Source organism: Protobothrops mucrosquamatus, unplaced genomic scaffold, assembly GCF_001527695.2.
Source record: "Protobothrops mucrosquamatus isolate PMUCROS unplaced genomic scaffold, P.Mucros_1.0 scaffold1514, whole genome shotgun sequence".
Classification (NCBI taxonomy): domain Eukaryota; kingdom Metazoa; phylum Chordata; class Lepidosauria; order Squamata; family Viperidae; genus Protobothrops; species Protobothrops mucrosquamatus.
Window position 1 is genome coordinate 5,036 of NW_015387686.1, and position 14,078 is coordinate 19,113.

At 41.6% G+C, this 14,078-nt stretch overlaps 1 protein-coding gene across 1 annotated transcript in view; it reads right to left on the reverse strand.

Annotated features, from left to right (window-relative positions):
* Positions 1 to 2,331: 2,331 nt before the first annotated feature.
* Positions 2,332 to 14,078, reverse strand: part of VSTM2A (V-set and transmembrane domain containing 2A) — a 41,368-nt gene continuing 29,621 nt past the window's right edge. The window contains exon 5 of the mRNA XM_015822268.1: positions 2,332 to 2,408. Coding sequence (XP_015677754.1) covers positions 2,332 to 2,408 — 77 coding nt within the window. The remainder of the gene's footprint in view (positions 2,409 to 14,078) is intronic.

Below are 14,078 nucleotides of genomic sequence, written 5' to 3' on the forward strand. Positions count from 1 at the left end.
GTTTAAGTTTATAGAACTGAGTATCAAATGGAAGAAATTAGATGAGGGAGTCAACTGGCAGCAAGACGTATAAAAAGAAAGATAACCAGTTACTCATGAGTCTGAAATTTTGTTCCCAAGTTTATGTCGCATGTCAGTGACTGGTTGAATTGAATTCTTGAGTAATAACTTTGTTGCCAGACACTTGCATTATGGATTTCTTTATGTATTCCATATGTGTATTATGAGTATATGATTTCTATTACTACTTACATCTAATGCATTGCTTTCATCTGATTCTTAAGAAATAGCTTTTCTCACAAAAGAATGAGAAAACCATGAGAAACTTTTCTTAAGCCCTAATTTGGGAATATTAAGCTCCTTGATCTCTAGTCATCTCTCATTTTGTGACATAAAATGAAGTTACTATTGGCAAATCCACTTTTCTTCCAAAGTCCCAAGGTGACATACAGTTATGTATGGAGAAAAACAGAATTGCTACTAAATGGCCTCCAGCATTACAACTAAACTACCATGTCAATTTTTTTTGGGTGTAAGTTGAAAACTAAATCTATATATATGTGGATGGGATCAGAGATTCAGATTCAAAAAAGGCTAGTCAGTACAGTAGAGAAAGTTTCACTCTGTATTTATGGCAAGAGAAGAACAGCTCATTATGAATCTTTGTTATTTTCCCTAGAGGCTTATTGGTTGATATTATATCTCTTTAATAGAAATAAAGGTTCATTTAATATACAGTTATTAACACATTCTGTTGGCACTCATTTAGCTAGGAAGTATAAAGACTTGCATATTTTTATAAAAAAATATCTGATTTCACAAAGAAATGTCATTCTCATATAGACTGTCTCATTATCACATCAAATACAGTACACAAGTCAATTAGAATATAATAATTCTGTGTAGCCTCATACATGAGACTACTTCCTATATTATGAGCAAATTAAGTTGTCAGTATACCAAGTTCTGTTTTTATTAATAACAAAATTAAAAGAAAACCCACCCAACCAGAGAACAGGGTACATTTTTTTCTGTCTCTCTTCTCTTTCTCATTTTTCCTTTCAATTTTTTTTTGCAGGATATATATAAATGATAAAATATATTCCAGAAATAATTCCAACATTCCTGGGCAACTCAAATATTTCCTGTTGAAAACCATAAAAAATGTGCATTTAGTAGAGGGGTGCATTGCCATCAGCAAGGACTTAGGCTAGTGGAAAATGATTGCATGAATTACAAAATGCCACATAGTACTGAATTATAACTTAAAATAAATGCTTTGGTGAAAGAAAAAAGATGTCAAGTTGGTGGCAGCACACTGAGATGATATTTAAAACTGACATATAAATGTACCAAGGAACATCTGTTTGAAGTTGTATCACACATGAAAGCAGTATACAGAATGTAAGTTAAAGTTTGCAAATATAGAAGTGCAAAATTAAAGAAAACCCACCAAAATAGAAAACACGCACATATAATATATGTATTTATAGAAGCCTTTAAGTACCCCACAGGGGTTGGCCAGGCTAATAATTGCCACCATCAAACAGGAAAGAAAGCAATAATCATGAGAAGAAGAAATGAACTAAGAAACCCCAACTAAGGCTCCGACACTTTTTTTGCACATGTTCCATCTTTATAGACTTCTTGTACTTATTAGCTGCATTGGATTTGTGGCAAGATTTGCCATCCAGAAAAGATGTTCCTCCAAAGGATGTTTCCCTCTGCTGCCATCTGAGTAAAGTTGGCATCTGAAAACCTAGAGAGGCTATGTGTTGAGATATAGTAGGAGGGAAGTTGAGTTTATTATCTTTCTGCTTAGAGTTATTTCTTTCCGGGATAAGAACCATGTCCAGTTTGATAATATCAAAAAATGAATAAATAAAAAAATATATAAATAACAGCTGAAGAATCAAGGTAATTCAGCACTTTCATTTGTTTGAGTCAAGAAAAATAAAAATAAAGAAAAATGTACATTGCCACATTGAACAATATTTTATTACTGTGTGCCAATTCCTCTTAAAAAAGAAAAAGAAAAAGAGAGAAAAAAGGAAAAGGAAAAGGAAAAAAAAATAGATTCAAAAGAAGTGAACTTGGTATTTGTCTCTTTTTTCTTTTTCTTTTTTAAAAAAGTGTAATATTTAATTATTGATTTTGTATGTGTTTTCTGAAGAAGTTGCTCCTCTGTGTAGTGAGTTAGCGTACATTGGGTGCAGGGTGGTGGTTGGAAGTTAGGATCAATTTTGCTGTCCTCTCCGTAGATTTTACAGGCGATTTGCTCTTTGCTTTAAGAAGAGAAAGTGATATTGGAAAAAGTCAGCACTTTTTAGATCAAAGCAAAGCACCCTTCACAAAGCCACAAACAAGAAGTAGGACAGAAAGTCCATGGCTTGTAGCTATCCTTGCACCTGCGGAAGAAGTTATAAGATATTCGCTCATCTTGTAGATTTCCAATGCTCCTTTATAAGGCTGTTTAAACATATACATTCATATATTTAATTAGCTCGCCAGCTTGGCTTTTGCGCCCATGACTTTCTTGGCATGCACTGCAAATAACAACACATACAAAGGATTTCAGTCCCATAGAGGTGCTTTGCTTTGTATTTTTTTGCTTTGTACGTTTTCCCCTAACAATATAATCTAGTCATATGGAAAAAGAGCACTATGAACACATTCTCAAATTGTTTTTTTATCCCCAAATCCCAATAATAACTTTGCAAAGTGAACTTTATGCCTCAAAGCAAGCTATGACCAGAGGATAATTCAAACCCTCATGTGTCAATATATATGGGTAGCAAGCTGTCTTTAGTTTGGTGGGAGACCAGTTCTGCAATCCAAAATTAAAATGTCTATTTTTAAAAAAGAATAGTGTATTGAGTTTTTTTAAAGAATATCTCTATTCATAGATATTCATAAGCCTATTGCAGGTTAGATGACACCTTATATTTTTATGGAGGGGGTATTTGTTAAGCTTTGAAATCCTGGAGAAAACTATCCATGCCTTGACTTAAATTTTAAAACAATTCAGCATAATAAGATCAGGTAAAGATATTTAGATAATCAGGCAAAGTTGCCTAACCTAGCTATAAGTCAGAAGTGGAGAAATTCTTTATGGAGCATAGGGATTCAGTGATATTTTGAGCTCATGGCCAGCCTTAGACTACAAAATTAAGCCTGTGTAATGTTTATGTATGTGCATATGAAGTTATGGCAGACTGGTGAGATGTCATCAGCCACAGACTAAACAACATGTCATCAGACAAAATAAAAATAATAAGAATACATTCCTAACTCAAAGAGGATCAGGATCTTTCTATTTCTGAGACCTGGTTGTTGAAAAACTATTCCCAAGCTCTTAGGATTGATCTGTATTATTCAGTCATGCACGTTTGCAGAAGATTTTTGTGCTTTGAATAGAATGTATTCTGAAAAATAAATTATATAGAATAATATACTGAAATGTATAAAGTGATATATTTGCTTTGCTAAGGAATGGTGCATTTGTGCTATGATCTACGTTCTATATATCTTCACAGAAATTAATTACACGAACAATAAAGATGGAGACAAAATATAATAACATGTCCCTTTGTCAGAACACATATCTATTTGATTTCATACTTCCCTTGCTCTTCTCTCATATTTCATACTTCCCTTGCTCTCTTCCTCTCTCTGTACTTCTTCTCCCTAAACTGTCAGCTAGCAAAGGGGGAGGAAGAAAAATATATAACTTCTGGAACCTGGTTTATCTCTCCGTTCTCAAGAGAAGGCGCGAAGAGTCATCTAAACATTGCTGCCATGACCAGAGCCGGCCCGATGTTATCTCCCCTTTCCCACAACTTAAAACCTGGGGATTGGCCAGTTTGAACCATCCAGATGAACTATGGGGTGGGGTTTGCTTGGGGACACTTTAACCTATCAATCTGTACGGGAGCCCCATAGATCCTGTCTAGTATGCCTGTTATCAACTTCTCCTAATAAAAGTTCCTTTTGGAAGAGTTTGCTTCCATGAGTTCTGCTTTCTTGGGATGAGGTATTGAAGTGGGTCCTGACATAAGACAGGATTTGCAATAGTAGTCAACCTGGAAGAACGGACCTTGCCAGGGGACTCTGCAAAGTCTACCATGTCGGACACCGGTGCAGAGAAGGAAGAAGCCACCACAAAGGGGGAGCTCTCCCTCTAGTCAGAACCCTGCCAGCTGTCCAGCTCTGAGACATCCTACACCTTGGAGGAAGAGGTGGTGGAGGCACACAGCCATAAGCCTTGCTGGTCCATGGGCATAGGCAAGAAGGACAAGTGGGAGAAAAAATTGAGAAAGGTGATGCTGAGGCGAGGCAGACACCAATTGGGATGGAAGCAAGAGATGGAGAGATCACTGCTCCTCAGCAAAGATGAGGACGATCGCGGGGAATAGTCGAACTGCATCCTGGAGAAGGCGATCGACCTGATGAAATCAACCCTCGTTTCCCTCAAAGATGAAAAGCCCAAACCCCACAGTGGCACCATTACATTGGACTGCAGCAAAGGAGACACCGAGGGGGGAGTCCGAAGCCGAAGCCCCAGGAACGTCAGACGGAGCAGCCAAGACTGCAGCCATCACGGCAGCCCCCACTCCATGCTGTGTGATAGCTGCTGATTGGGATGGACAACACCACAGACGATGACATAGGCATCGATCCATCCAGAAGTTCCCGCCACTGGACGTGAAGTTTCGGGGGGAGCCGCGGTGCCTGGATTTCTTCCTAACCCACGTCCTCAACTACATGGAAGAATACAGCCGAAACATCCGACCGACAAGGCTCAGATCTGCATCGTACAGGCGGCCCTGGACGGCGTGGCAGCTGACTGGTTGGTGGACCTACACGACTCCAATGCCCCCGAGCTCCAGAACTTCAACCAATTCATGTTCTCCCTTAGACAACAGTTCAAGGACCTGTTGGCAGACTGGAAGGCCTGTGAGAAGATTAAGACAGTGAAGCAAGGCAGGCCGAGTACACCCAGGAGTTCCAACTCATTGGTAGACCTCTGTCTGCCTTCCCTGGGGAGACCCACACTGATTGCACGACTGGTACATCCTGGCAGAGGAAGCCGAGATTGACCTGCTCAACAGACATTGCAGAGGGAACCGATCACCCCCTGAGCCATCACATGAGCCCGCAAAGCCTCAGTCCATGGCCAAGAAGACCACCGGCTGCTTCAAGTGTGGGAAAGAGGGACATCACGCCGCAGAATGCTGCTCGAGGAACCCCCAGCAGAAGGCCGACCGTATGCCAGCCGGGAAGTCAGGAAGATCACCCGCCAAGCCGTGAGAAATGGCCATGAGGGGCACCGAGGCCATTGAGTCCCCCCCGCCCAATGGGGGAAAGGAACCCTGGCCTACACCGCAGGGGCATCCGACTCATCAGATGACAACTCCAAAGACAAACCCCTGGTAAGTGGATCCATCGCGGCCCTCACCTGGACAGTGACTATCCTAGCCCCTTCATGCCCAAAGCTGTAAAAGTTAAAGCTTTACTAGACTCTGGCTGCAGGCATTGCCTTATTAGTCCAACGCTGGTGGGAACCCTGGGTATTCCGGTGAGGAGGCTGAAGAAACTGATATCCTTTGGTCAGTTAGATGGGTCCATAGCAGGGGGAATGCCAGCCACTCTAGCCACACTACCGATCCACCTTACGACGGGGGACCACAGAAGACCATAACATTCGTGGTGACCCCAGGCACGGAGTGCCCATTAATACTGGGGTTGGCATGGCTAACGAAATGGAACCCCTGAGAAGACTGGAGGACAGCAGAACTCAGGTTCCCAAAAGGGGATCAAACAGGATCACCACCCCAGGGAGGTCCCGAAAGTTGCCCTCCGGAGGGGGAGGAAAAAGCATTGCCCAAAATACCCAAGGAGTAAAAGGACCTTGCTGAAGTCTTGCTGAAGCGAGGAGCGGGTGGACGAGCTACCCCCTCCACTGACCCACGGACTGCACGATAGAAATCAAGCCAGGAGCAAAGCTCCCGAAGTCTAGACTCTACTCCATGAGCCCCGAGGAGCTACGAGAGATGAAAAAATTTGTAGATAAGAATTTGGAGAGGGGCTTCATTGAGCCAGCTTCCCCAAAGAAGGTAGTGGCCCCCGTCCTGTTCAAGGAAAAGAAAGATGGCACATTGCATATGTGCATGGATTATCATGCCTTGAATGCCATAAGCGAAAGCAACCTGTACCTTCTCCCCCTCATGAAAGACATGCTGTACCACCTATCAAAGGGTAAAATCTGGAACTAAGGGAAGCCTACTATCGCATTAGAATGAAGGAGGGGGACAAGTGGAAGACCGCGTTCAACTGCCCTATGGGATGCTACCAATTTAAGGTTTTGCCGTTTGGGATGCAGGGAGTCCCCGCAGTCTTCATGCAACTGATCAATGAAGTACTGAGGGAACACCTATACAAATGGGTCCTCGTCTACCTGGATGACATCCTTATATTTACAGAGACTAAAGAGGAGCACATAAAATTAGTCAGAGCTGTTTTGAAAAAACTGAAAGCAGCCAACCTCTATGCAAAATTGTCAAAGTGCGAGTTTAACAAACAGAGAATTGACTATCTGGGCTACCGCATATCAACTGAAGGCATAGAGATGGACCCTGAGAAGGTCAGGGTGGTGCTGGAATGGGCACCACCCTGCACGAGAAAGCAATTACAAAGCTTCCTGGGGTTTGCTAACTTCTACCATCAGTTCATCCCTTCTTTCGCCCAGATAGTCCTGCCTATCATGAACTTATTAAAGACGAAAGGGGGAGGCTCAGTAAAACCCAGTCAGCCACTAACCTGGACGATGGAATGTCAAGCCGCATTCAAAAGATTAAAGAGACTTTTTTCGGCTGAACCGGTCTTAAAACACCCCAACCCAGATAAACCGTTCATAATCCAAGTCGATGCAAGTGATGTAGCAGTAGGAGCAGTATTGCTACAGGAAAACGACAAGAGGCAGCTGCCACCCTGTGCCTACACATCCAGAAAACTCTCTGACATGGAGCAACATTGGGCAGTGTTGGAAAAAGAGGTGTACGCTGTGAGGTGAGCCCTCCTCACCTGGCGGCACTTCCTAGAAGGGAATAAAATCCCATTCCAGGTCTGGACAGATCCTAAGAACTTGGAAGCGCTAAAAACTCCCAGAAAACATGCCCCCAAACAAGCCCGGTGGTCATAACACTTCCACTGGTTTACATTCAAAATCAAACACTTACCAGGGAGGAGGAATTTCCTGGCAGATGCCCTATCCTGCATGTCCCAGTACAATAGCTCCCGGCCAACCATCTCCAAGCCACTCATGCCAGAAGCGCAGCTGGCAGCGCAAGTAGCCACAAGAGCTCAGGCAAAACTAAAGCAGCCGATAGCCAGCCAAGCAGGGACTGAATTCAGGAAGGCTCTAGAAACTGATGAATGGTTCCAGGGCCACAAAAACTTGTGCACTATCACTGATGGCTTGCCATGGGTGGGAGAGAAGTTGTACATCCCAAACGCCCAGAGGATCATGTTTATGCAACTCTGCCATGACATGAAATTGGTAGGTCATTTTGGTTTTGTGAAAATGCTGCATCTAGTGAAGAGACAGTTCTGGTGGCCATCTATGAAAAAGGACATTGAGAGCTATGTGGCCAGCTGTCCAATCTGTGCAGCTGCTAAAAGACTGCAAGGGAAAGCCCCCAGACTGCTACAGCCAGTGGCAAGCCCCTCAGCCCCCTGGAGGGAAATCTCCAATGGACTTCATAGTAGAACTACCAGAAAGTAATGGAAACACAGCGATCTGGGTGGTCACGGACTTATACTCATCCCTTGTCCAAAAACCCCCACCACTAAAGCCTTAGCAAAACTGCACATATATAGACTGCATGGGGCACCCCAGTGCGTAATATCAGACAGGGGGGTGCAATTCACATCGAACTTTTGAAAAGAGTTCTTATCCCTTCTAGGGACCACCCAGGGGCTATTATCTAGTCATCATCCTCAAAGTCCTATGTTGTGGTGTCAGGCAGCCTCTCCGATGCCCAGCTGGGCAGCCGTGATGTCAGGCGACCTCTCCATCACCCTACTGGGCAGCCGTGGTGTCGGGCGGCCTCTCCGATGCCCAGCTGGGCAGCCACGATGTTGGGCGGCCTCTTTGTAGCCCTGCTGGGCAGCTGCGGTGTCGGGTGGCCTCGCCAATGCCCAGCTGGGCGGCCGCAGTGTCAGGCGGCACACGGGGGGTCAGCTGTGGGTGGAACACGGCTGTTGGCTGGCTGCTGGCTGCTCCATTCCTTCCCCCCATTGGTTTGTGTCAAGCCCAGGACTTGACACTCAGACGAATGGGGGGATGCAACATTCGAACTCAGTACTTGAATAATATCTAAGATGCTTTATTAATTTCCAACAGACGAACTGGACTGACCTGCTCCCTTTTGCAAAAGTGACATATAACAATGCAGTCCATTCCAGCATGGACTACACCCCATTCCAAGTAGCCACATGCCAAAGTTTCAACCCCATGCTGGAACTAAGCACCACCGAGCCGGCCATTCCCTCCTTGAAGGAGTGGACTGCACAATTAAAAATACCTGGCCAGTAGTTAGAAAAGCACTAGATGAAGCTAGACAGGCCTATAAAGCACAAGCAGATAAGGAAAGAGTCGAACCAAAACCATTAGTTGTAGGGGAAATGGTTTACTTATCCACAAAATACCTAAAATCCCTGCAACCATCCAAGAAACTAGGGCTGAAATATGTGGGACCATTCCCCATCAAAAGGATCATAAACCCAGTAACATTAGAGCTAGAATTACCAAAAACCCTCAGGCAGATTCACCCTATCTTCCACTGCAGGCTGCTAAAACGAGAGCAGCGATCACCATTACGACCAGCCATTGCCCCACTGCCTCCTCTCTTTATGGTTGAGGGGGAGCAGCATTTTGAAATAAAAGAAATCCTTGACTCCCGAAATACCACAGAACGACTCAATACCTAGTAGCATGGAAGCATCTTCCCTCTTCCCAAAACGAATGGGTGCACAAATGCCATGTTAGACCCCCAAACTATTAAGAAAGTTTCACACAGACTACCCGAACAAACCAGACTAACCTCTCACTATTTGTTTTGTCTCTCAACAGTTTGATCTCTCATATTTTTAAGGGGGGCAGGGTGTCAGAACCCATATCTATTTAATTTCATACTTCTCTTGCTCTTCTCTCATATTTCATACTTCCCTTGCTCTCTTCCTCTCTCCCAAATTCCATTCTCTTCTCTCCCTGGGTTCTGCCATACTCCTAGAGGGGAGGGGGGAAGGATCGTGGGGTTATTGTCTTAGTTTCCTCTATCGCTACAATGTAACACTTTGCTTTCCTGCATTCTTTTTCTATTGCTACAATGTAACACTTCACTTTCCTGCACTATTTCTCTCTGTACTTCTCCCTAAACTGTCAGCTAGCAAAGGGGGAGGAAGAAAGAAATATAACCTCTGGAACTTGGTTTATCTCTTCGTTCTCAAGAGAAGGTGTGAAAAGTCGTCTAAACATCGCTGCCATGACTAGAGCCGGTCCGATGTTATCTCCCGTTTCCCACGATGGACTTAAAACCTGGGGATTGGCCAGTTTGAACCGTCCAGATGAACTATGGGGTAGGGTTTGCTTGGGGACACTTTAACCTATCGATCTGCATGGGAGCCCCTCAGATCCTGTCTAGTATGCTTGCTATCAGCTTTTCCTAATAAAAGTTCCTTTTGGAAGAGCTTGCTTCCATGAGTTCTGCTTTCTTGGGATGAGGTATTGAAGTGGGTCCTGACACCCTTATTTTATATTTTATTGATTTTTTTTAACATAGTCACTTTAATATTTGGTAAACAGTGTGTTGTTTGGGTTTACATTTAAAAAACATTCATTAACAGTTGATTTCTATGATCTATAATCCACATAATAGCTTTACTTGATTTCCTCTTTTTCCCATAATGTTCTCTTTTGTCAACCTTAAGTTAATACAATTCTTGTGCTTTGGTAGATAACAATTGAGTATACTTTTTTTCTAATATTTCTACAGATAATAATCACATCAATATAATATTTCTTTTCTATCTAGTCATTCTGGTTGTCTCATCATAGATCCTGTTTACAGTTCTTGTTTACAATTGTTCCCACAATGTTAAAAACATTCTTACTGGTTAAGATTTTCTCAAAATTAATTACATTTAAATATTTAAGTCTTTTTTTCTCATGTAACCCATCCCAATACTTTTACCTTTCTTAAGGAATAAATAAGACTAAAAAAAAGAAAAAAGAAGAATAAGAGTAAAGAAAAATAAAACGATAGTATGCTACTTAAAATCCATGTTTCCTATAAGCTAATACATATTTATATCAAAAAAAATTCCATTTTTTTACCATAATTACAAATATATTTAATCTTTAAATATTCCATTTAATAAAACTAGTTATCTGGTCTTTTAATTCTTATTCAAAACATTTTTTAATCCATTGTAATTTTCTTAAAGTCAATCACATTTAAATATCTAAAACATTTCCTTTATATAAGCCATTCCTAATCTTTTATATTACTCAAATTAAGAAATAAAATATGAAGAGAGAAGAAAAAGAGAGTACTATGTTACTTGAGGGGCTCCTCCCTCTTAAAATAAAATTCATATTCAAAATCCTTCTATTTCTTTAACCATATTGAAACAGGTGTTTCTTTTTTAAATATTCTCTCTGATAGGTCCCATCGTCTATTCTATTTTCTTAATTTTCACCTTAGCTTTTTTCTTTTGCCCAGTATCTTTCTTAATCAATATGTTCTGCTGAATCAAAGAATCTTTCCATATTCTTGTAAGTGTTACTGTAGATGTAAAAGATAAGTCAAGTACAAAGTACATCTTTGTAAGAGGCATTTGCCCTTTCATGTTTGTTGAAAATCTTTTCTTTCTTTTTATCTCTGTTTCTCTTATTATTTTTCTCCAGTTTCTCCAGTTCTAGTGGTGTTCCTGACATCTCTGCAGTCCATTTTGTCCAATCTTTTTTCTTATCCTCAAATTTGTTTTGTGGTGTTAAAATATAAATTGTCTTTTCCAAATCCAATATTTCTTGTGAATTTTTTTCCACTTGGGTTAAATCATACTTCTTTGTTTTGTTAGGTTCCATCTTTAAGTCTCTATCCTCAAATTTGTGTTCAGTTATCTGTTTTATCTGCTCCTTCTCTATTGTTGTTTTCTGGATTTTTTTTGTTGTAAAGTTAAATTGGAGATGAATTGGTTTATATTTTCAAAGTTATTTTGGATTTCTTTGTGGTTTGAAATCATTGTTGTTTGAATTAGTTGTAGCATATCATATGTCTCCTCTTGAAAGGTATTTATTTTTTCTTGTTAAGTTCTTTCTATAAGTCTCTGATTTTCCATGATGGCCAAGAATCAAAGTTTTCTTTTCTCTGTAAATAGCTTTGGAGTCACAGTTAAGTAGATACTTGTAATCCAGAAAGTTCAAAAAAGTTTTTTCTCCCTGAAGTTTATAAGTCTCTCTTTGTTTACAGCCCAGATTGTTTTCTTTTTTGTTACAGCTGTTCTCTATTGTTAGAGCTTTGAAAATCACAAGCACAGATTAATTTTTCCCCAGATTTTGCCAAGTCCTGTATGAAAGCCATAGCTGTCATAGTCTTCATCACCACTAGATGTCAGCACCGGTTTATTTTTCAAAATTTCAAAATAAACAGTTGCCTTTAAAATGAGAATCTTAACCATTCAGCAATTTCAAACTTATCCAAATTTAGGTTTTATAGTCATTTCATTTCATTTCAATATGTTTTGGTCCTCCATAAAAGTTTTAATTCACCCTTTCTGTTAGTAAAAGGGTGGGGCAAAGACCCACCTCCTTCACTTTCGGAGGTTTTTTGCTTCTTGGGATTTTTTTTCTTTAGGAAAGTTGATAAGTATGATAGAGAATATTGATGTACTTACCCAGATTCAAACACGCTGTTTACAATCAGCTTAAAGTAGTACTTTTGACTTCGGTTGCTTGCAGCTTGGGCTAGACTCTGAAGTTAGGCTAGCCTTTCTCCTGTTGGTTTCTGGAAGGCTTCTCCTGGACCAATTGGGTCGACCGTCATCTCTCCGTGGTCCATGGGACTTCCTTCCTTCCTTCTTTGCCGCCTCTTCAGGGCGACTTCTGGCCTTCCCCTAACAGGAAGAAAATCAGCCGAAGGACATGGAGCCCCAAAATCCCTTGACTGTTGTACTACTGTGCAAGACCAGAAGTCTTCTCTGTTGCCTTTCAAGTACACTGAATACTTCTGTAATGGAAACAAATTCCTTGTGTGTCTAATCACACTTGTCCAAATAAGATATTCATTCATTCATTCCTTTTATATCTATGCATTTGGTTTTTCCTGTTTAAGTACAGGACCTTACTTTTCTCACCACTGAATTGCATCTTGTTGATAGGACCTGATGCTCAAATCTGTACAGATCATTCTGAATCTTGAGTCTGTCTTGCAAAGTGTTAAAATTTCCCCCAGCATGGTGTCATCTGGAAAATTGATGAATTCCTCTTCTATCCCCTGATCTAGATCATTTATGAAGATGTTGAAGATTATTGGGCCAAAGACAGAACTTTGAGGTACACTACTCCATGCTTTCCTCTACATAGATGTTTCATTAAGGATTACACAGTGGGTGTATTTGATCAGTCAACTATAAATTCATCTGGTGGTAGTAATGTCAATCCAATATTTCTCTACCTTACCAAGAAGTAGGCTGTGGTCTACTTGGTCAAAATCCTTAATGAGGTTCTAGTATACTATGTCCACAGTGAATCTAGGAAAACTTGCCATGGCCAATTCACCATGGATTAACTCCCTATGAGACAATCCATGTGGGATAACTCAATGTGATATATGTTATATGCCACTATTTCTTCTACATTGTTTCCATCTTTGTCAGAGGAAATAATGTTGATGAAACAGTTGCAGATAATATTTATTGCATTGAGGTATCCCATGTGGAATTGTTTCGCAGTGAGTTCTTCTGCAGAGTATAGGCCACAGTAAGTTGTCCCGTGGTGAATTGGCTGTGGCAAGATGGCTGTAGTGAATTGTCCCATTCTTGCTCACAGCATTTTGCTAGTTCACTAATTTGGTCACTTTGTCAAAGAAGGATATAAAGTTTGTCTGGCATGATCTGTTTGTAACAAACCTACCCTGGTTTCTAGTAATCACCTTGTTCATTTCTAAGTGTTCACTAATCCTTCTGCTCCGGCCTCGCTCTGGGTACTCTTTGTTAATTATAGGGCCATTAATTGCCTGATCTTCATCAGTTCTGGGGCAGAGTGTGGAGCAAGGCCCGGTATTTCTACCCCTTTGCCGTGCATCCATGTCTTTCCCTGCACAAATGGAGACACGCCACGCCGCAGTCAATTCCTCTGCACTTCGTGCCTCACTCTTCTCACCGGCCCTCCCCAAAGGTTTGACAACCAGCTGTTTCAACGTTAGCATGCTGGTCCGGGCCATTAATGGCCCTATAATTAACAAAGAGTACCCAGAGCGAGGCCGGAGCAGAAGGATTACAGCATACAGAAACCCATTACACAAAGGAGGAGATACGGAGCGAAAGAAAGGGGGTGGAAACATTCAATACAATATGGATAAAACAAATGCTGAGGGCTTGGGCAGAGTATCAGAGCTTGACCAGACCTCACTAGGAACTCACCCACAAACCAACATAACACCTCGAGGTGCCGGCCTACGGACAGGCAAAGATAGATTTAAAGACCAAACGGACAAGAACTGTAGGAGCACTCTTTCCCCTGAGTCAGAAAGGACTGGATTCTGCAACAACTCACCAGGAACTTACCTACAAGCCAACATGGCACCTCGAGGTGCCGGCTCACGGACAAACAAAGGTGGATTCAGTGACCAAATGGACGAGAACTGTAGGAGCACTCTTTCCTCTGGGTCAGAAAGGACTGGATCCTGCGACAACTTGGGCAGACACTCCAGAGGAATATTGCACACGAGGCTAGATGTTTTGCCCACGACTTCATCAAATCACCTGGGTCCAATGACACGATCACGGTACCGGAT